At 38.9% G+C, this 22,295-nt stretch overlaps 1 protein-coding gene across 1 annotated transcript in view; it reads left to right on the forward strand.

The window, feature by feature from the left end:
* The window catches only part of ak9 (adenylate kinase 9), a 169,936-nt gene that overhangs the window by 22,172 nt on the left and 125,469 nt on the right, over nt 1-22,295 (forward strand). Inside the window, exons 7-11 of the mRNA XM_063040773.1 lie at nt 2,176-2,346; nt 7,610-7,732; nt 7,868-7,942; nt 14,300-14,401; nt 21,481-21,620. Of these exons, the coding sequence (XP_062896843.1) occupies nt 2,176-2,346; nt 7,610-7,732; nt 7,868-7,942; nt 14,300-14,401; nt 21,481-21,620 (611 nt within the window). The remainder of the gene's footprint in view (nt 1-2,175; nt 2,347-7,609; nt 7,733-7,867; nt 7,943-14,299; nt 14,402-21,480; nt 21,621-22,295) is intronic.

Raw genomic sequence — 22,295 nt, forward strand, 5'->3', positions numbered from 1 at the left:
ATCCCTAAATTGCTTTGGTCCATTCTAGCTCTATATTTTGTTTTTTGGCGCATGCCTGCATCCGTGCGAGTCTGTGCGTGCGTACATGTCTGTATGTGTGTGTGCGTGCGTGCGTCCGTGGTGATGTCTTTTCTCATGGCTTTTACAAGGCGCAGAGCGAGAGACTGTGTGACACGCCACTGCTCACACAGACATTTTCGCAGTATTTTCCCTCTATTTTACAAGGTCGAGTTGCGATCTCGACACTCAACCCGGCACGAATGGAAAGCGTACTCAGGAGTGGACCTGACTGGTTTCGAACCCAGGAACCTCCGTTCACAGGTCCGGCGCCGATGTCATTGCGCCAGCAGTCAGCCCCTAGCTCTGTATTAAGACCATATGACATAGGAACAGAATTAGGCCATTTGGCCCATTGAGTCTAATAATGTTTCTCATAGCCCATGATTTTCAATCTATTAGCCTTGGTTAGGTGCCTACCCTTCCATGTCTTGTCTATTTGTGTCGTTTTAAATGTAAAGTACCAATCTACGCTAATCTCATTTATTAAAGTTGCTCCATAGCCTTCTATACCTTGGTTATTCAAGTACTCATCTCAATACAATACATATTAAATATTATGAGAACCTCTGCTTTCCTAAGCTCTGCAGAGAGTGTATCCTGGACTCCAACCACCTTCTTCTTCAGGTTCTCTCTAAACCTCCTACCCCGTACCTTATGCCTATGCCTTTTACATCCAGTCACTTATGCTATGGGCAAAATATTCTTGTTATCTGCATATCTTTGACCCTCATTATATTATATCTTTCAATCAGTTTTCCTGTCAGCATCCTTTGCTTCAAGGGAAATAAAAAATAGCTGATCAAAGTTCTCCTCATAACTGAACCGCTCCATTGTAGTAAACATCCTGGTGAGTTAACTCTGCTAATATCCAACTTCCTTGTATTATGATAGGATTATCACTAGAATAATTCTTGTGCTGGTAGAAAGCTGGAAGTGTGCAAAAATTTAGGTCACTGACCTTGAAGCAGAAAATCTGAAAGGTTAACTTTGTTTCTTCTTCTATTAATGGTGCCTGACCTGGCTTGTAGCATTTCCTATTTCGGTTCAATTCCCATTATCTGCAATATTTCATGATCTAATAGGAACTCCTGATAATTTAATCTATTTCAAACTTTAGATATGGTAAATCTAGACTAAATTTCATTCGGCACTAATAAATTGTTCCTAAAATGTGGTTTGAAGAAAATGCTCCTAGTATTCCAAGTAGGCTCTAACTGCACTTTTATAGAGTTTAGCATGACTTTAAGGTGATATTGAAAGATCAGCGTTCCATTAACCTTACTGATTATTTATGTAGTTGCCCAGAGATTTTTATTAATGTATGTATATGTGTTCTCAAGGATCATTGGACCAGTTCTGGTCCTAACATTTCATTGCTTAGAAAGTGTATATGATATTTGTTGGATGTAAAGTAGATGTCCTCAAAATTATCTGCGTTAAATTTTATTTGCTACAGTTCTGTCCATTTAGTTTATGTTGTTAACTATCCTCAGTAATTTAATGTCACAGATTGTGCGGGGGATTGTCAATAAAACTACCAATGTTCCTTTGCATAATTCTTGGGATTTCCATATACATACATGCAATGTAGAAATCTTGATTTACTGTCAGATGTTAGCTGCTGTTTTGGCAACTGGCCTCAGAAGTTGAATATGGAGTTTGCTGTGCCATCAGGAAGTTGGGCGATTGTCTACCATTTATGGTGGGGAAATCCATGCAAATATCTTGTGCACAGTTGGACCTGTTGGAAGGATTGTGTTGCTGTTTATTTCAATGGAGTGAGGTATGAACACTCGAATGAGGCGCTTGTTAATGTTATTTTTAAATGTTTCAAGCATTTGAGTTTCAATATTAATATGCTCAATAGTTTGAAATTATTTGTGATTGTTTTTAGATCACAAAATTTAGAAACATTCAATTTTGATTGTTTTGATTTAGTGAAAGTTTGCTTCTCTCACTCTTTGTGGTCTCTACCCCATCCTATTCCACATTACTTCATGATCAAACATAAATAAGAGAAGAAATTTAAACAATTAAGATATGATTAAAATGTAAATTAATACAGAATGATATACAGGGAAAATGATACAACATTTCTTTTAAATTTATTAATAGTGTCCTGATGGTGACTTGTGTGAACGTGTGTCTGGACAACGTCAAGACCCCATAACTGGGAGGATATACCAACAGGAGGAATGGAATCCTGACAAGACAGATAGAGAACAACAGAAAAAAGAAAATGAGGAAGAGGCAAAGGAAGAGGAAGAGTTTGAAGAGATGGAAGAAGTAGGCTTTTATTCCCCCCCCCCGCCAGCTTTTTCCTATTCAATGCATTATGCTTCTATATGATATGTGCAATAATACAAGGACAACATTTATTGCTATCACCAGTCACTAGTGGAAAAATCATCTGGCACCTTCTTGTACTGCTACAAACTATGTAATGAAGATACTTCCACAGGGTTGTTGACTAGCCAATTCTAAGATTTTGATCATTAATGTATTTTCAGGTCTATGCATTATACGACACTTAGGCAAACCAGCAGGTGATGGTATTTCCTTATTCTTTAAGGGTGCAGAAGTGCAGTCATAGAAGTTCAGGTGTATTTTGTACATAATCCCAAAGAACGGTCTGGGCCAGAAATGTCAACTGTTTATTTATTTCCATTGATGCTGCCTGACCTACTGAGTTCCTCCAGAATTTTGTGTTTGTTGCTTTGATTTTCCAGCATCTGCGGACTTTCTCGTGTTCATATTTTGTCCATAGTTCACATTGCAACCACTGGCGGGAGTATAACATTAAATAAGAAAGTGTAGAGTTTTTCTCAGAACCCCAGATTATCTGCTGATGGAATTCATAAATTAGCATTATGAGAGTTAAGAAGTAGAGAACATTCGAGAACAATTTTTTCAAAAGTGTTGCATCCTCAGAAATTTTTTCATTTATGATAGACTGCTTTAAGCTGAACACATATAATTTCAGACTACTTGTATCATGTAGGAATTTGGAGAAACCAGAAATTAACTTTTATTGAATACAATGCATTTAATTGTATAATGGTGCTGATGCTTTCCAATAGTTCAACTAAGCTAAAAATGCTTTGTTGATGATTTTCATTTATACTCAGTGTCTGAGGCTTCTCACTTAGGATCCAAAAATAATCAGCCAGTATTGATGGATTCCAGTTGCCCTAATACCGTTTCTCAGTGACAGCACCAAGATTTTCAGAAAATGAATCTTTAATAACATGTTGAACTTCATGGAAGCATGTTGTCTACCAGCTGTAGTTGCCAAGAAAATTTTCAACATCCTTGAATTCCTTCAATGCGATTTTCTCTGGTTCTACTAGAAGTTCTTTGAATTGCCTGTCATTGATAACCTTTTTGATTTGTGGATCAACAGAAATGCCTTCTTTAATCTTGGCATCAGTTATTCTGACTTGAATTATGAATTGAAATAACAACGATAGGCAATTTCAAAAAATGGTGCATGATAGGGAAATTTCATGGTGATTTTCATAATCAGCAATCCAAAATCCATAAGATACACCCAAAAGTATTCTGGAAGCAAACCTTTTGTTGCCCAGTGTAACATAAACAACCAGAGGCAGGTTGGCTATGTACTGTAAGTTAATGAGACAGTAGAGTGGTATAATAATGGTAACTGCTTATCAGGCTGCAGCTTGATTATTAAAATTCCCATCCTTATTTCTTAAAAATTCAGTAAGGCTGCATCTCTCATTCTTACGAACTTCATAAAGTCTACATCCCTTATATTCAACAGGCCAAGCAATAGTCTGTAAAAAGAGAATTAGAAATCATGTTTTGAATGAATGCTTATTAACCAGAATTTTTTTTTCTTCATTCACTGATCTTACCTGACCTGATGAATATCTTTAGAATTTTTAAATATTTTTTCATATTTCCAAAATATGCAGCATTTTGCAGTGAGATTGCCAGAACTGCCTCACTCCATCTCTCTGTCCTTTGTAGCACCCAGTAAAATCTACTTCAGTAAAGCTGTTAATCCAGCACAGTCAGGATCTGAATGCCACTGGACTTGTAGATTTTGTAGACTATGCAGTCTTATTTAATGCTTAATTCTAACTCACTTCAAATTCACTTATTTAAATGATATTGCACAATAATATTTTAAGAAACCTATTAAGTTTATCTGGAAAATAGAACCAGGAAAATTGCAAGCTAAGGTAGTCAATAGTAATCAGGTGAACAGTTGGAACACAGTAAACAGGGTCCTAGTGAGCAGTAAGAGAGCAAGGGATCCCGAACTCTGGTGAGTGAAAGGGAGTTTGGGAACTGGGGTCTTGGCAGATGAGGAACTATGCAAAACCTAGGATAATAGGGAAAGAAAGCATAGAATCAGACATCTGCTGAGTGCTGGGAGAGTGTGAGATGGTGAATAGGAAAGGAGTGCTGGACCAGCAGATCTGAGTGGAAGGCGAGCGCAGGCCTGATGCTGAAACTTTGGGAATTCTGAATTGTTGGATTGCAAGTTTCAGAGTTTTCATATTTGATCAATCTTTCACTCACCTGCCATTTTATTTAATTTATCCAATTTTTTAAATAATCCTTTAGTGACCCACTTGAGAAATGTAATCACTTCTCAAGAGGGTCACTGAAGAACCTCGCAAGGCAGAAGGTCCCAATGGATTACCTGGTAAGGCTCTGAAAACCTGTGCCAACCAATTCAAGGACATTTTCAACCTCTCACTGCTATGGGCAGAAGTTCCCATTTGCTTCAAAAGGCAACAGATATACCAGTACCTAAGATGAATAATGTGGGCTGCCTTAATGACTGTTGCCTGGTAGCACTCACATTGACAGTGATGAAATGCTTTGAGAGGTTGGTCATGACTAGAATGAACTCCTGCCTCAGCAAGGACCTGGACCCATTGCAATATGCCTATCGCCACAATAGGTCAACGGCAGACGCAATCTCAATGGCTCTCCAGACGGCTTTAGACCGCCTAGACAACACAAACACCTACGTCAGGATGCTGTTCATCGACTATAGCTTAGCATGTAATACTATCATTCCCACAATCGTGATTGAGAAGTCACAGAACCTGGGCCTCTGTACCTCCCTCTGCAATTGGATCCTTGACTTCCTAACCAGAAGACCACAATCTGTGTGGATTGGTGATAACATATCCTCCTCGCTGACGATCAACACTGGTGCACCTCAGGGGTGTGTGCTTAGCCCACTGCTCTTCTCTCTATATACACATGACTGTGTGGCTAGGCAAAGCTCAAATATCATCTATAAATTTGTTGACAATACAACCATTGTTGGTAGAATCTCAGGTGGTGACAAGAGGGCATACAGGGGTGAGATACGCCAATTAGTGGAATGGTGCTGCAGCAACAACCTGGCACTCAACTCAACGTCAGTAAGATGAAAGAGCTGATTGTGGATTTCGGGAAGGGTAAGACAAAGGAACACCTATCAATCCTCATAGAGGGATCAGAAGTGGAGAGAGTGAGCAGCTTCAAGTTCCTGGGTGTCAAGATCTCTGAGGATCTAACCTCGTCCCAACATATCGATGTAGTTATAAAGAAGACAAGACAGTGGTTATACTTTACTAGGAGTTTGAAGAGATTTGGCATGTCAACAAATACACTCAAAAACTTCTATAGATGTACCATGGAGAGCATTCTGACAGGCTGCATCACTGTCTGGTATGGAGGGGCTACTGCACAGGACTGAAGGAAGCTGCAGAAGGTTGTAAATCTAGTCAACTCCATCTTGGGCACTAGCCTACAAAGTACCCAGGACATCTTTCAGGAGCGGTGTCTCAGAAAGGCAGCGTCCATTATTAAGGACCTCCAGTACCCAGGGCATGCCTTTTTCTCACTGTTACCATAGGTAGGAGGTACAGAAGCCTGAAGGCACACACTCAGTGATTCAGGAACAGCTTCTTCCTCTCTACCATCTGATTCCTAAATGGACATTGAATCTTTGGACACCACCTTACTTTTTTTAATATACGGCATTTCTGTTTTTGCAGGTTTAAAAAAATCTATTCAATATACATAATTGATTTATTTATTTATTATTATGTTTTATTTTATTTATTATTTTTTTTTTCTCTCTGCTAAATTATGTATTGCAGTGAACTGCTGCTGCTAAGTTAACAAATTTCATGTCACATGCTGGTGATAATAAACCTGATTCTGATTCTGATCTGATGTTCATGCTACATATATGTTAGTTGTACTCGTGAAAGGCTTTCTGCAACTTCTGCCTTTTACCTATTCCCTTCTCATCATCCAGAGATCCAGGTGAAGTAGTAATTCACATGCACTTCTTCAGTCCAGTGTACTGCATTGAGTTTTCACACTATGGTCTTCTATTGGAACAAACAAATTCGTTTTGTATAACGAAGGGATTTGGCCTGAAATATCTATTCCCCTCCATAGATGTTGCTTGACCTGCTGAGTTTCTCCAGTATTTTGTGTACTTTAGTACAAGGTGGATAATCTCTTTGCAATCAGTCCACAGGAATGACCCTGTACATCCTGTTATCTGCCACTTTTAAATTTATCATTATACTCCCATTTTGACTTTCGCATATGTAACCTCTCACACTTCTAACAGGACTCAAAGCAAGCCTAAGGAACAATAGCTCTAGGCATTTTGCAGCCTTCTAAACACAGTATAGAACTCTCCAACTTTAGATAACATACTGTTTCTTCCTGTCTACATGAGAATTATTTTTCGCTGCACTCTCTTTTTCCTTTATCTCTGTGTATATTCTGGTTTGTTGTTACATAGCCAAATACTTCGGCTGATCCCACCTACTACATGACTTCACTGTATCAGAGGAATTTCCTTTGCTTTATCATCCTCCAACTTCACTGCTCCTTAGACTAACTTATATTTCTCTTTCTCAGATCTGAAGAGGGTACCTCAACCAAAATGTTAACTGTTTCTCTTTCCACAGATGCTGCTTCCTCGCTGCTATTTTGTTTTTATATCACATTAACTTATCATAATCTTATCACAGCCATTGCTGGTACCAAGCCATTTTGACCACCCCATCAAAGATTTTTCTCTTTTTTTGAGTTTTTCCAACATTTTCTATTTTTCTTTCAGATTTCCAGTATTTGCAGTGTTTTTGATTTTTACTTGGTCAAATATTAACAGTGAACAGTTAATGCATAGTCTCAACCAGAAATGTCAACCTCAATCCCTCTGCCTCTACCAAAGCTGCCTGACCTCCTGAGTTCTTTCACCAGTTTGTTTTCTCTGGGATTACAGCACTTGCAGTCTCTTGTGGTGTCCTGATATTGGGTGCTGATATGAAACATTGACCATCCTTCTATTTCCACAGATGCTGCCTGACCCACTGAGCTCCTTCATTAGTTTGTGGGGTTTTTTGCATCTGCAGCCTCCTGTGTATTTGTGGTAAAATACTAATGTTTGATTTTATTTTGCTGCAGTCTTATTCCAAGTCTACTCACATCTGAATTATCTTTAAAGCTTGAGGTAATTATAAAATATATTTGATCAAAAATTTTCACTTAGGAAGAGAAATCAGAAGTGACCCCAGAGCTTGTTGCACGTTTGGTGAAGAGACCAGAAGACTTCCTCTCAACCTTTGAAAAACGAGTAGCTCTCTACAAAGACAAATTGCTGAGGCCTTTAGAGGTATGGAGTAATTTCATGCAAGCTTTACTGGTTTAATTGTATTTATGGACCACAGAAGTAATAAGTGAAATGTATCAGCTTTCACGTTTGTTAAAGCTTTTATAAATATATTTATTCTCCTGAAAAAAATTGCAGGATTATATGGCTGATCATGATTCTCAGTATTTGATAGAGCTGGATGGAAACCGAAAACCCAATGAACTCTTGATGGTAAGAAGTTGTTTTCAAGCATTTTAGGATTCAATATCATTATTTTTCCACAGCACGTTTGCATATGGCATACTTATCTTTACTGTAGTTAAGCATATGCTTATGCATTGTATATATGTGTTATTTTTTAAATACTAAGAGCAAAATAAAGTCGTACGGTTACAGGAAAAATGCAGTGCAGGCAGACAGTAAGGTGCAAAGCCATATCAAAGTAGATTGAGAGATCAGGAGTCCATCTTATGCTAAGGAACTGTACAATTGTGTTATGACAGTGGGATAGGTATGTGCTTTCAGGCTTTTATAGTTTCTGGCCATGGAAGGGAGTTGAAGAGAGAACGTCTGGAGCGAGTGTGGTGTTTTATTATGTTGCTGCTTTACCAAGGCAGTGAACAGTGTCGACAGAGTCCATGGAGGGAACTCTGGTTTCCAATATGTACTCAGCTGTGCCTGCCACTCTCTATATTTTCTTGAGGTCTCATGCAGAGCAGTTGCTTTATTAAGCCACTAGACAATGGGGTGACCTGTTGGGACACCCTTTGAGAGAAGGGTAGTGCAGTCTGATGTGACCAGAATGAACATTAAATTTTCCTGAATGCTATTGGTATCTCTTTGCTTTGGAAACTGAAGTGGAAAACCTCAGTTTATTAAAGAAGAACGACGCGTAGCAAAGCAAATATAGCTGCTCCTCATTTAACGAAGTACACTTTTGATGGCATCATTTCTGGCTTATCTGCCACCCTTGTGCCTCTCATTGTCATCCTGGAGATGTGCAGCCCTTTCATCCCCTGTCTCTTCAGCTCTTCTGCTGTTTGTTGTTTGTTTCTGATCCTGGAGACGTGCATGCCTCTCCTCCTCTGTCTCTTCTTCTCTCATCTTTTTTTGTCCTGACTCTTTGATCCTGGAGTCGTGCAGCCCTGGCCTCATCCGATTCTAGTTCTCTCCCTCTCCTTGCCACTTCCCGATAACGTTTGGCTTTATCTCTAAACCATAATGTCCTCCTTCCCTTTCCACACGGCATAATTAGGCTGACCATTTTTTGTTACCCTAATGCTGGATAAAAGGTATGAAGCATAACACCAAAGGGTGCTGATTATTCTTGATGATGTGGTTGGCGCTCTCCTAAATGGATATGATATTGTCACCACTGTCCTTTGACTGCAGCAAAGGGTTTTATGGGTGTCTTGAAGTACGTCATTATAATAAGATTTAATTATCTCTTATTGATGGGTGGCAGTTAGATCTGTCCCAATCCTGCACATGCTGATGGTGATTAGCAGAATGTGACCCCTCGAAATAGAGCTGCCCTGCCCTTTTGCTCTGGTAGGTGTCGCTGCTGAGGCTGGCCGTGTGCCTGCATCGGGCTGTTGCGTCCCAATTTCCACGATGGCCGATCAGATCTCGGGTGAAAGACAGTCTGTTGATTTTTGGCGAATGAGCAATTTTGTACGAATATATAACCCTGAACTTTGCCTGCATTCTGTAAGTTAGCGCATTTTAATTCGATTTAGCCAAAGTAAGTGCCGCTGTATTGCACCGTTTGCGCTAATTGGAGGTCACAAACAGACAAACAGATAGACAGAGCATGAGAGTTTTAGTATTATATAGATAATGCATCAAGCTTTCTATGGTACATCAATAAAAATTGGTGAGGAGCAAAGGAGACTTGCTAAATTTCATTTGCCTCCTGTGAAAGTAGAGGCACTGGCGTGGCATCTAAATGGTTTGACCAGGACAGGCTTTTGATGGTATTCACTCCAAGGTGCTTGAAGCTTTCAACCCTTTCAATCTCAATGCTATTGATATAAGCAGGTAGCATTTGCAGCACGCCACTTCCTGAAGTCAATGGCCTGCTCATTTGTTCTGCTGACAATCGAGAGTAAGGTTATTGTCATAACACCTTGCCACTAGTTTGTAACTAGTCACTAACTTGTGCTCTGACTTATCTATATTTGAGATTTGATCTCCTACAATAGTATCATCTGCAAACTTGCAGATGGAATTAGGGCAGAACCTGGCCTTGCAGATATGAGTGAAATGGGGGACTGAGGATGCAGCCTTGTGTGGCATCAGTGTTGAGGAACATTGTGGTGGAGGTGCTGCTGCTTATCCTTACTGATTGTGGTCTGTTGGTCAGGAACTTAAGGATCCTGTTGCAAATGGAGGGTGTTGAGTTGCAGGTTTAGCAGCCTGGAGATGAGTTTGCTTGGATTTATGGTATTGAGTGTGAAGGTGTTGGCAATGGATAATAATCTAATGTAGGTGTCTTTACGGACCAGATGCTACAGAGATGAACGTAGGGCCAAGGAGATGGTGTCTGCCGTGAATCTGTTTCAGCGGTAAGCAATTTGCAGTGGGTCAAAGTTGTCTGGGAGGCCGGAGCAGATGTGTTCCATGCTCAAAGATTGTGGCAAAGTTTGTGGACGATACAACGATGGGTGGAGGGGTAGGTAGCATTGAGGAAGAAATCTGATTGAGCAGGACTTAGACAAATTGGAAGAATGGGCAAAAAAGTGGCAGATAGAATATAGTGTTGGGAAATGTATGATAATACATTTTGGTAAAAGGAACAATAGTGCAGACTATTACCTAAATGGGGAGAAGCTACAAACATCAGACGTGCAGATGGACTTGGGAGTCCTCGTGCAAGACTCCCAGAAGGTTAATTTACAGGGTGAGTCTGTGGTAAAGAAGGCAAATGCAATGTTGGCATGTATTTCAAGGGAATAGAATATAAATGCAAGGAGATAATGCTGAGCCTTTTTAAGACACTAGTCAGGCCACACTTAGAGTATTGTCAACAGTTTTGGCCCCATAGCTCAGAAAGGATGTGTTGTCATTGGAGAGAGTCCAGAGGAGGTTCATGATGATGATTCGGGGAACAAAGGGGTTAACATATGAGGAGTGTTTAGCAGCTTTGGGCCTGTACTCACTGGAATTTAGAAGAATGCATAGGGATCTCATTGAAACCCATTGGATGTTAAAAGGACCAGATAGCGTGTTTGTGGAGAGGATGTTTTCTATGGTGGGGGGTTTCCAGAACTAGAGGGCACAGTCTCAAAATTGAGGGGCAACTTTTTAGAACAGAGGTAAGGAGTAATTTTTTTTAGCCAGAGTGGTGAATCCATTTAATGCTCTGCCACAGACTGCCTTGGAAGCTAATTCCGTAGGTATACTTAAGTGGAAGTTGATCATTTCCTGATTGGTCAGGGCATCAAAGGATATGGCGAGAAGGCAGTTTGAGTGGGACTGGGATCAGCTATGATGGAATGGCAGTGCAGACTCGATGGGCTGAATGGCCAGATTCTGCTCCTATGTCTTATGGTCTCAAAAAAATTCCTGATGGTGGCTGTCAGAGCCACTGGGTAGTAGTCATTCAAGCATATTACCTTATTTTTCTGACATACCTGGATGATAATGGCCTTCTTAAAGCAGGTGGGAACCTTAGATTGAGGTAGGGAGAAGTTAGAAATGTCTGCAAATACCAAGTAAAGCATTAATGCTGAGTACTTTTTTGTGTTTAGTTGAATCATGTTTTGAAAACAAATTAAAATAAAGAGAATGCTGATAATACTCAGTGGTCAGGCAGCACCTATGGAGAGAAAGTATGTCTATGATTCCCAATGACAAGAACATTAAGGGAATGGAAATGTTTCATGGCCTCTTATACTTTCTAGGTTATTTCATTTGGTATTGTTCGTGCAACATTAATTGTCTCAGTTTTTCTACTTCACTCATTTGCTTCCTCCCTCTGTATTTTCCTAGTCTTCTCCGTTATGCTCAGTCCTTGCATTGTCATAGATCCTGCTGAAGAGAGTGGAGTAATTGTTCTGTAGGTAACCAACCTTCACCAAAGAACAAACACCAGGCTTTTGACAAACATTTTATTTCTCTATGATCCATTGCTGTGAATTACATGATACTGCTAATGGAGATTGACCCTCATACTTTCTCTCCATAGGTGCTGCCTGACCACTGAGTATTATCAGCATTCTCTTTATTTTAATTTGTTTTCAAAACATGATTCAACTAAACAACCATATTGTTCCACCAATATTTCAAAGGCTACTTCTATCTCTCTTCTTGTTCTTACACTATGACGCTTTTTTTTCTCCAGTATTTACATCTTGTATTTAAACAGCTGTTATAATTTCATGAAAGGTCTTAAGAAACTTCATAGGAGTGCTGTCAAATAGAATTTGACATCAAGGTGTTAGAAGTGTTAGTAATAGAAATAATCACAGCACTAGGGTTAGGGAAAGGCAGAAGAATTCAAATCAGGAAAATTGATATTCACCTACTTTAGTGAAAGATCATTGATCTGTGATGTTAGCTTTATTTCTCTCACCACATATGCTGCCTGATCTGCCGAATATCTCCAAGATATTCTGTTTCTGTTTCAGATTTCCAGCATCTGTACTGTTTCTACTTACACTTCACTTTATATATGCCTTCTGGAAATATGGTATAGACAATCATTTTTTTCTCATGATCTGTAAACACTAAACCTAGGGGGAGGGAAACCTTTTCATTTGAGGAACAGATTTGGATTATTACTTCTTTTAACAAAGAGTTAGATTTTAAGATTAACATAAAGGAGAAAGGAGAAGTCTAAGGATAGAGAAGATTAGGACTGAGGATTTTCATGTGGCCAGAATTGGAGGAGCACAACTGTTGTAGGTGTATATAGAGGTAGTGAGTGGTAAAGTTACAGAGAAACTGGAGAATAACATTGAGAAGTATATCAGGAAGCATAGGGACATTTGATAAACAGTTCCTGATGTGACACAGATAACTGGTTAACTGAAGTGGCTTGAAGAAAACTGTTTAGCAGTGCAATGGAATAATCAAGGATATGGTAGAATCAGAGGTTATGTTTGGCATGTGATGTTCTTTCAAATGTGCACTTCATGATACATTTCCGCTCTTACCAACATAAATTGAGTTCCAGGTCACAGCCTATGATCAATCAAAGTCAAGTTTATTGTAATATGCACAAATACATGTATGAATGAAAAACTTGCAGCAGTATCACAGAGCTTTATATAAGCAGAATTCACATGAAAAAACATAAATGTAAATTAACACATTTTTTTACAATATTTTACAATCACGTTGTGGTCTGTGACTTTCCTGATGATGATTTTGGAGTCCTTATCTCCTTGGTAGCCATATTGTGAGTTGCTGATGGCTTTAAGGGCTTTAACCTTTGGCACATTTGGAATGTAAACCATTTTAATGCCTTTTCAAGCATCTCTTTATCTTGCAAGGACCCTGTTGGCAATTAGTGCAAAATCCATTGATGATTTGGTATGCTAAGAAAGGGTAAAATCCTATTTTTAGGGAACAAATTATTGAAGCTATAATATCAGTAAAACAAGTAATGGATATTACTAATTAGATTTTGAAGATAACACACTTACAGATTTTAAAAAATATATTAAATTCTTATTGTGATAAGTGTGTAACTGGAGTCATAGAGCCAAGATTTTTTTTTTAGAAGTACCTTTCATAACCCCAGGATGCCTCCAAATATTCATGGAGAACCTTTTTTATATACAGTATACCCAGTTTTGCAATGTAGATAAACAGATGTCAGCTTGTGCATAGCAAGTTCACAGGCAGGTAATTAAACAGATAATATGTGTTTTTGACATAGAAGTTGAGGAATATTTAATTGCCGGAGGGAGATCTTATGAATAGTGCCATATGAAATGATAGCTATATTTCTATTCAAAAGATGCATCTCATATAATGCTACACTGCCTCTTATTGCATTGAAATGTTAGTCTTCATTTTTATTTAGGTCTTTGGAGCTGAACTTGCTCCCGAGTCAGTTATGGATGAGAGGAGTTAATAACTTAGTAAATTAGGGAAGCTTATTCTTGGATAAATTGCTTTTAGAAGGCCGGAGAGTATGATTAAAACAACCCCAGGTGCCTGGAATACCTACTCTGCATTAATAACCTAAAATAATTAAATATAATATCAACATTAGAGGTTTTAGCTGCTGCCCATTTTTACCAGCCTCTGTGCAACATGATTTTCTCTTAACTGTTTTTGGAAATAATTATATTCAGTATTCCTTATTTGAACGAATTTCCCCTATCTAGACAATGCTTTTCTTCAAATGAGCAATTTATTTGTAAAGGTTTACATTTTAAAGAGCATATTTTGAAGTTTTCTGAAAAATTAATTTAAGTAAAATCCCAGCTTTCAATTCATAACGAATTTACAACAGTGCATTTCCTAAAACACTCTTCTCCTTGCAGCCATTTTTGAGTATTTATAGAAGTATTTTAAGCTAGTTTAATTTGTTCAGAATGTTACTTAGATACTTCCCTTTCTTTTGCCCTTTAGTCATTAATGTATAAATTGGAATTCATGGGTCTACAACCAACGGCAACAGCACAATTTCTTCATGATGATGAGGAAGAAGCTCTTCCAGAGGAAGTTGAGGAGGTGAGTAATCTTGTCAGGGGAAAAAATTAGCTAATTTTCTCTTTATTTTGAAATCCTTAATTCTTTTCACTGTTCATACATCAATAGCCTATTGACAATGAGAAAACATTTCAAGCCGGTAACAGAATAAGATCATACACTGACACAAGAAAATTCATAACTCATTATAAAGACTACTACAAAAACACAAAGGGGAATGTTATTTTTATTTGTCTGTTTGAAAAATTTTCACTGATCTTATTGACTCTGCACAATTCACATTACAATTCAGACCGTCAATAAGAGATATTAAAATGGTGGTTCTGCTCTTAAATTTGATCCTTAGCTGATCATCCTCCTTTGATAGCCCAGGATATTTCCCCACCAAATCTGTACAGTTGTGAAGAAATCAACCGTGCTGCAATCAGGGCAATCTTCATCAACTTGTGTGGCTCTGCTGTCAGGCTAATGACATAGGAAATGTCAAACAGCTCAAAGCTGTACATCTATAGTATAAGTATTGTAGAAAAGCAACAGAACTGTAATTTGTTATACCTTGTAGTCAATTGCTCAGCCTATTCTTCACTCTACCATTACCTTCAAGGTAAGGAACAATTCTGATTCAAGAAATAAATTTCGAGGAGAATTCCAGGAACATCTGTAAACTGAAAATGAAAAATAACAGGGATGATAAATAGCTAATTAACTATCAGAACATTATGCAAATAGATGAAGTTAAGTGATTTCACAAGTAACCGAAAGATCCTCAAGCAGTCATGAATGATAGTGGTCAATTAAATAATTTGGGAGTGTAATATTCTCCATGAAAATCCACAATTTTGGCACAACCCCCAACACATGAAAAAGCTGAGGTGTTTATAGTGGCTTCAGAATAAATTAAGCCATATGCTCCTTTAAATTCTCTTTACTATTAGGACTGTGGCTAATCATCAGTCTGGATGCCATTTTCTTGTATTATTCCCATATCTCTTGATTTCTAGAAAACTAACTGATCCCTAGTTTGAATGACTAAGCCTCTACAGCCTCTGGGGTAGAGAATTCAGCAATTCAAGTTGAATTTCTTGTATTAAACACAAGTACATGTACAGAGAGGTTCAATGAAGATCCTAGTTGCAGCAGCATAACATGTACATAGCACAGATTCATATATCTGCATGAAGAAATGTTTCCTTGCCTCATTTAATAGTCTTTCCTATATCCCTGGTCTAGACTCCTCAACCAGACATAAGTGCTCCATGCCCCTTGAGCCAATGAAAATGTTGTTAAAAGTTCAAAATAAATTTATTATCAAACTATGTATATCTCTCCATATACTACCTTGAGACTCATTTTCTTGCAAGCATTCACAGTAGAACAGAGAAATTCAAAAGTAAAAAAAAAAGCTACACACAAACAAAGATTGACAAACAACCAATTTTTGTAGACTTTTCTGTTGATGGGCATTAACATTCCCAGTTCTGTAATGCAACCAGTCAGGATACTCTCCAGTATCTATAGAAGTTTGTCAGAGTTTTAGATGACATGCCAATTCTCTAACACAACAGAGGCATTGTTGTGCTTTCTTTCTGATGGCACTTCAGTGCTGGTCCCAGGATAGATCCTCTGATATGATAATGTCATGGAATTTGAAGTTACTGACCTCCTCTAATGAGGACTAGCATATGGACCTCCTCGTCCTGTAGACAATAATTAGCTCTTTGGTTTTGGTCGTTGTTGTGCCACCATTCAATCAGACTTTCAAACTCCCTCCTATATTGTTTAATTATTGAAAGTTTATTTAATTATTTAAATTCTAAACTATTATTAAACTATTTTATTTTTATTTAATTATTGGAAATCTTAATAGGATATTTTCTTGTCCGTCTGTGTTCCAGAAAACACAAGTGCAGTCCTACAGATGGAATAATGTGGATAACTTCACATTTTCCCAATTTTTATTGACTCTGCCACTTAATGAGCTTGTCTATATTGCATTTAAGACTCTTTACATCCTCCACTATACTCAGAATCCCACCTAGTTTGTATCATAAGAAAACATAAAAATATTATACAGCATGGAGGCAGGCCCTGCAGGACAGCTGAACTGTGCTGCCCCATTTGCAAACATTTAGACCATATCCCTCTAAATGCTTCCTGTCCATGTCCAAATGTCTTTTAAGCATTGTAATTATGCCTACATCTACCACTTCCTCTGACAGCTTGTTTCACATACTTAGCATTCTCTGTGCGAAAATATTGTTTTTCAGGTGTCCTTTATTTCCCCTCACCCCTTAAATTTCCTATATGACAATATTTATCGTTAAATGACAGTAATTTGTCTGTGCTATTATTTCCAGCTCTATTATGGCTTTTCATGATTACTGAAAAACACAGTTATATTTTAATGACAGTGATCTTAATTGCTAATTTGTTTCAAACTGATGTATTTTAACTTGATTAAATTTTGTATTTTACATTTTGATTTTGAAATCTCTTATAAAAGGCTCTTATATAAGTCACTGTGTGATTAAATTCCAGATGTTGGTAGGATACTAGCATTAACTTATCTGGGTGCTAATTGGGAAGCTCATTGCATTTGTTCCATGGTTATGTGCATTAAAGATAACCTTGGCATTACTTGATTTTTTTTTGTTCTAATTGGGAATCTGAAAAATATTCAGTTTGTTTGCTGCACCTACCAAGTTGTCCATACTGCTTCACTCCCTTGTTCTGCTTTATTTTTTCCACAGTTTGAATCAAATTACGAATTTGTAGTTTATTCTTGTTTTGTTCTTTCAGGGAATGATGAATATTGATTTTTGTTGACCTTAGGTTATATATTGACCTTTTGTATACTTAAACTCAATGCCACAAAAACCTTCTAATGCCATTGATATTTAACATTTGCATATCTTGCTTCCAAAACTTTATGCATTTAGACTTTACTTTTATCTGAATATTGATTATGGGTATAACACCATAAGACTGTAACATATAGGAGCAGAATTAGGCCATGTGGCCCATCGAATCTGCTCCATCATTTCATCATGGCTGATCCAATATTCCTCTCAGTCCCAATCTCCTGCCTTCTCCCTGTATGCCTTCATGCCCTGACCAATCAAGAATCTATCAACCTCTGACTTAAATATACATAAAAGGTTTGCCTTCACAGTTGGATGTGGCAAAGAATTCCACAGATTCACCACTCTCTGGCTAAAGAAATTCCTCCTCATCTTAATTCTAGAAGGACACCCTCCTATTCTGAGGCTGTGTCCTCTGGTTTTAGACTCTCCCACCATAGGAAACATCCTCTCCACATCCACTCTATCAAGTCCTTTCACCATTCAATTGATTTCAAAGAGATAGCCCCTCATTCTTCTGAATTCTAGTGAATACAGGCCCAGAGCCATCAAATACTCTTCATTTGACAAGTCATTCAATCCTGGAAACATTTTTATGAACCTCCTTTGATGCCTCGCCAACTTCAGCACATCCTTTCTAAGATAAGGGGCACAAACCTGCTCACAATACTCCAAGCACTTTATAAAGTCTCAACATTACATCCTTGCTTTCATATTCTAGTCCTCTTGAAATGAATGTTAACATCGCATTTGCCTTCCTCAGCACAGACTCAACCTGCAAATTAACCTTCGGGGAATCCTGCACGAGGAATCAGAAGTCCACTTGGGCCTCAGTGTTTGTATATTCTCTCCATCTAGAAAATAGTCAGTCTTTTTTATTTCTTCTACCAAAGTGCATGATCACACACTCCCCAACACTGTACTTCATCTGTCATTTCTTTGCCCATTCTCCTAATCTATCTAAGTCCTTCTGTAGTCTCTCTACTTCCTCAAAACTACCTGTGCCTCCACCTATTTTCATATCGTCTGCAAACTTTGCAACAAAGCCATCAATTCCATCATCCAAATCATTGACATATAACATAAAAATAATCGGTCCCAACACAGACCCCTGTGGAACACCACTAGTCACGGGCAGCCAACCAGAAAAGGCTCCTTTTATTCCCACTTTTTGCCCCCCCCCTGCCAATCAGCCACTTCTTTATCCATGCTAGAATCTTTCCTGTAATACCACGGGCTTGTACCTTGTTAAGCAGCATCCTGTGTGGCACCTTGTCAAAGACCTTCTGAAAATCCAAGTACCAACATCAACTGATTCTCCTTTGTCTATCCTTTTGTTATTTCTTCAAGGAGTTCCAACAGATTTGTCCGACAAGATTTTCAGTTGAGGAAACCATGCTGATTACATCTTATTTTATCATGTGTCTCCAAGTACCTTGAGATCTCATCTTTAATAATTGACTCCAAAATCTTCCTAATCATTGAGGTCAGACTAACTGGCCTATTATTTCCTTTCTTCTGCCTCTCATCCTTCTTGAAGAATGGAGTGTCATTTGCAATTTTCCAGTCTTCTGGAACAAGAATCTAGTGATCCTTGAAAGATCATTACTGATGCCTCCATAATCTCTTCAGTCAACTCTTTCAGAACCCTGTGGTGTATACCATCTGGTTCAGGTGACTTATCTAACTTCAAACCTTTAGGTTTCCCAAGCATCTTCTCTCTAGTAATGGTAACTTTACACACTTTATGACCCCTGACACCTGGAACTTCCACCATACTGCTAGTGTCTTCCACAGTGAAGATAGACGCAAAATACTTATGCAGTTGCTCCACCATTTAGTTGACCCGCATTACTACCTCTCCAGCATCATTTTCCAGTGGTCTGATATCCACCCCCAGGCTCCAATAGTATCAGAGCCACATTTGAAATAAGTAATAAAAAAAAAGTTGAAGAAGTAATTTTGTGAAGGACGTTGTCTTTGGTCGCATTTTTTGCTGGCACCATTTTATATTTAAATAACTAAATAAACAATAAATATTAAGAACATTAGATGAAGAATCCTTGAAAGTAAGTGCATAGGTTATGGGAACACTTCAGTGATGGGACAAGTGAAGTTGAGTGAAGTTATCCCTCAAGTTCAAGAATCTGATGGTTGAGGGGTAATAAGTCATCCTGAACCTGGTGGTGTGGGTCCTAAGGTTCCTGTACCTTCTTTCTGATAGCAGTAACAAGAAGAGAGCCTGGTCTGGATGGTGGGGGTCCTAGATGATGGATCCTGCTTTCCTGTGACATTACTCTATTTAGATGTGTTCAATGGTGGGGAGGGCTTTACCCGTGATGGACTGAGCCATATCTACTACTTTTTGTAGGTTTTTAAATGCAAGGGTATTGGAGTTTCCATACCAGGCCATGATACAACCAGTCAATATACTCTCCACCACACATCTATAGAAGTTTGTCAAAGTTTTAGATGGCCTGCTGAATCTTCGCAAACTTCTAAGAAAGTAGAAGCACTGCTGTGCTTTCTTCTTCATAATGGCACTTGTGTGCTGAACCCAGGACAGATCCTCTGAAATGGTAACACCGAGGAATTTTAAGTTGCTGACCTTCTCCACCTCTGATCCCCGATGAGATCTGGCTCATGGATCTCTGGTTTTCTCCTCTGAAGTCAATAATTAGTTCCTTGATCTTACTGATTTTGAGTGGGAGGTTGTTATTCTGGCACCACTCAGCCAGATTTTCAGTCTCCCTCCTATATGCTGATTCATTACCACATTTGATTCGGCCAATGACAGTGGTGTTGTCAGCAAACTTAAACATGGCAATGCAGCCGTGCTCAGTTTCACAGTTATGAGTATAAAACGAGTAGAGCAGAGGGCTAAGCACATAGCCTGTGGTGCACCTGTGCCGATGGAGATCGTGGTGGAGATGTTGTTGCCAAACTAAACTGACTGGAGTCTGCAAGTGAGGATATCAAAGATCCAGTTTCAAAAGGAGGTGCGGGGCCTAGGTCTTGAAGCTTATTGATTCGTTTTGAGGGGGTGATTGTATTGAATGCCGAGCTGTAGTCGATGAAGAGCATCCTGCTGTATGCATCTTTTCAATCCAGATGTTCCAGGGGTGAGTGAAGAGCCAATGATATGGTATCTGCTGTTAACTTGTTGTGTTGGTAGGCAAATCCAAGTCACTTCTCAGGCAGGAGTTGCTTCATCACCAACCTCTTAAAGTACTTCATCACAGTGGATGTAAGTGCTACTGGATGATAGTCATTCAGAAAGGTTACCACATTCTTCCTATTCACCGGTATAATTGAAGACAGCTTGAAACAGATAGCTACCTCAGAATGCTGAAGCGACAGGTTAAAGATATTGGTGAAAACTCCAGCTAGTTGATCAACATAGGTCTTTAGTATTCAGCCAGGTACCCTGCCTGGGCCAGATGTTCTCCATGGGTTCACCCTCCTGATAGTCAAATGAGCGTAAGAGGCATTGAGCTCATCTGGGAGTGAAGCCTTGCTGTCACCTATGTTGCTTGGTTTCATTTTGTTAGAGGTGGTAGCATTCAAGTCCTGCCAGAGCTGTCAAGCATCCTTTAATGATTCTAGCCCAGAATTGCTACTTTGCACATAAAATAGCTTTCCAAAGATCTTACCTGGACTCTTGTATTTTGCTTGGTTGCCAGACCTGAATGACACTGATCTGGCCCGCATCAGATTACGGATCTCTTGGTTTGGGCTTCTGAATGATTTTGTGAGGCCACACTCATCTACGACTGTGTTTATAAAGTCTGTGACAACCATGGTGTATTTGTTCAGATCCCCTCCAAAACAATCCCATAGCTACTCGTCTGCCTTTTGTGACCACCTCCTTGTTGTCCTTATCACAGGAGCCTTGCTCTTTAGCCTCTGCCTGCGTGTGGGTAGGAGGACAACAGTAAAGTGAACAGATTTCCCAAAATTTGTTCCAGGGATGGAATGGTATGCTTTCCATATCGTGGTAGAGCAGTGGTTGATTGTGTTAGGGCCCGGTGCTGCAGATGATATGTTAGAGAAAACTGGGCAGAGATTTCTTCAAATATGCCTGTTTGAAGTCCCCGACAATGATTTGAAAGGCGTCAGGGAAGGCTGTTTCTTGTTTGCTACTGACGGCAGTCAATACCTTAACATCAGCCTTTGGTGGGATTTAACTTTAATAGGAAAATATTACATCCTATAAAAATATTTCTTTTATTCAAACAGGATGATCTGTTCCGGACCATTGCAGCTTTGAAATATACAGCACCAGGATATCGCTGGCGTAGAAGCAAATGGGGTCGAATATGTCCCGTGTCTTTGTTTAATGGAAGTTTTGTTTTGGGCAAAGCACAATTTGCTGCCAGGTACAATTTTAGGGGAAAAAATCCATTTCTGTTTATGAAATGATTGTTAAATAATTTAAAGCCTCAAAATGTCTTTTCAAATGGATTTTCTTGTCAGCTTCATAAATCATCTGACAAGTTATTTATGGCACACTATTATAGAGAGGAATTGACATGAATACTGTATATGAGGAATATTTCACCTGGCTGAGGAGTCCAGAATTATGGATCAATGTCCCAAGATGTACCAGGCTGTCTCCAACAATATGGTAAATCTGATTGATCCTCTCTAGGTCAATCACATCCTTCCTATAACAACATACATAAAATGCTGGAGAAACTCAGCAGGTCAGGCAGCATCTATGGAAAGAAAAAAAAACAGTGGACTTTGCAGCTTTTCAGGCCAAGACCCTTCTTCAGGTCTAGAAAAAATGAGGTCAGAGGTGAGGGGAGGGGCAGAAAAAGTACAAGGTGCTAGGTGATAGGAAAAACTGGGAGATGGGGATTGGGGAGTCATGAAGTAAAGAGCTAGGAAGTTGATTGGTGAAAGAGATAAAGGGCTGGAGGAGAGGAAATCTGATAGGAGAGGGTAGAAGACCATGGAAGAAGGGGAAGGAAGAGGAGCACCAGACCGGGGGTGGGGGGGGGGTGTGGATGTGCATGCAAGTAAATAGGTGAGGAGGGAAACAGGAATGG

Source organism: Mobula hypostoma, chromosome 2 (assembly GCF_963921235.1).
Source record: "Mobula hypostoma chromosome 2, sMobHyp1.1, whole genome shotgun sequence".
Classification (NCBI taxonomy): domain Eukaryota; kingdom Metazoa; phylum Chordata; class Chondrichthyes; order Myliobatiformes; family Myliobatidae; genus Mobula; species Mobula hypostoma.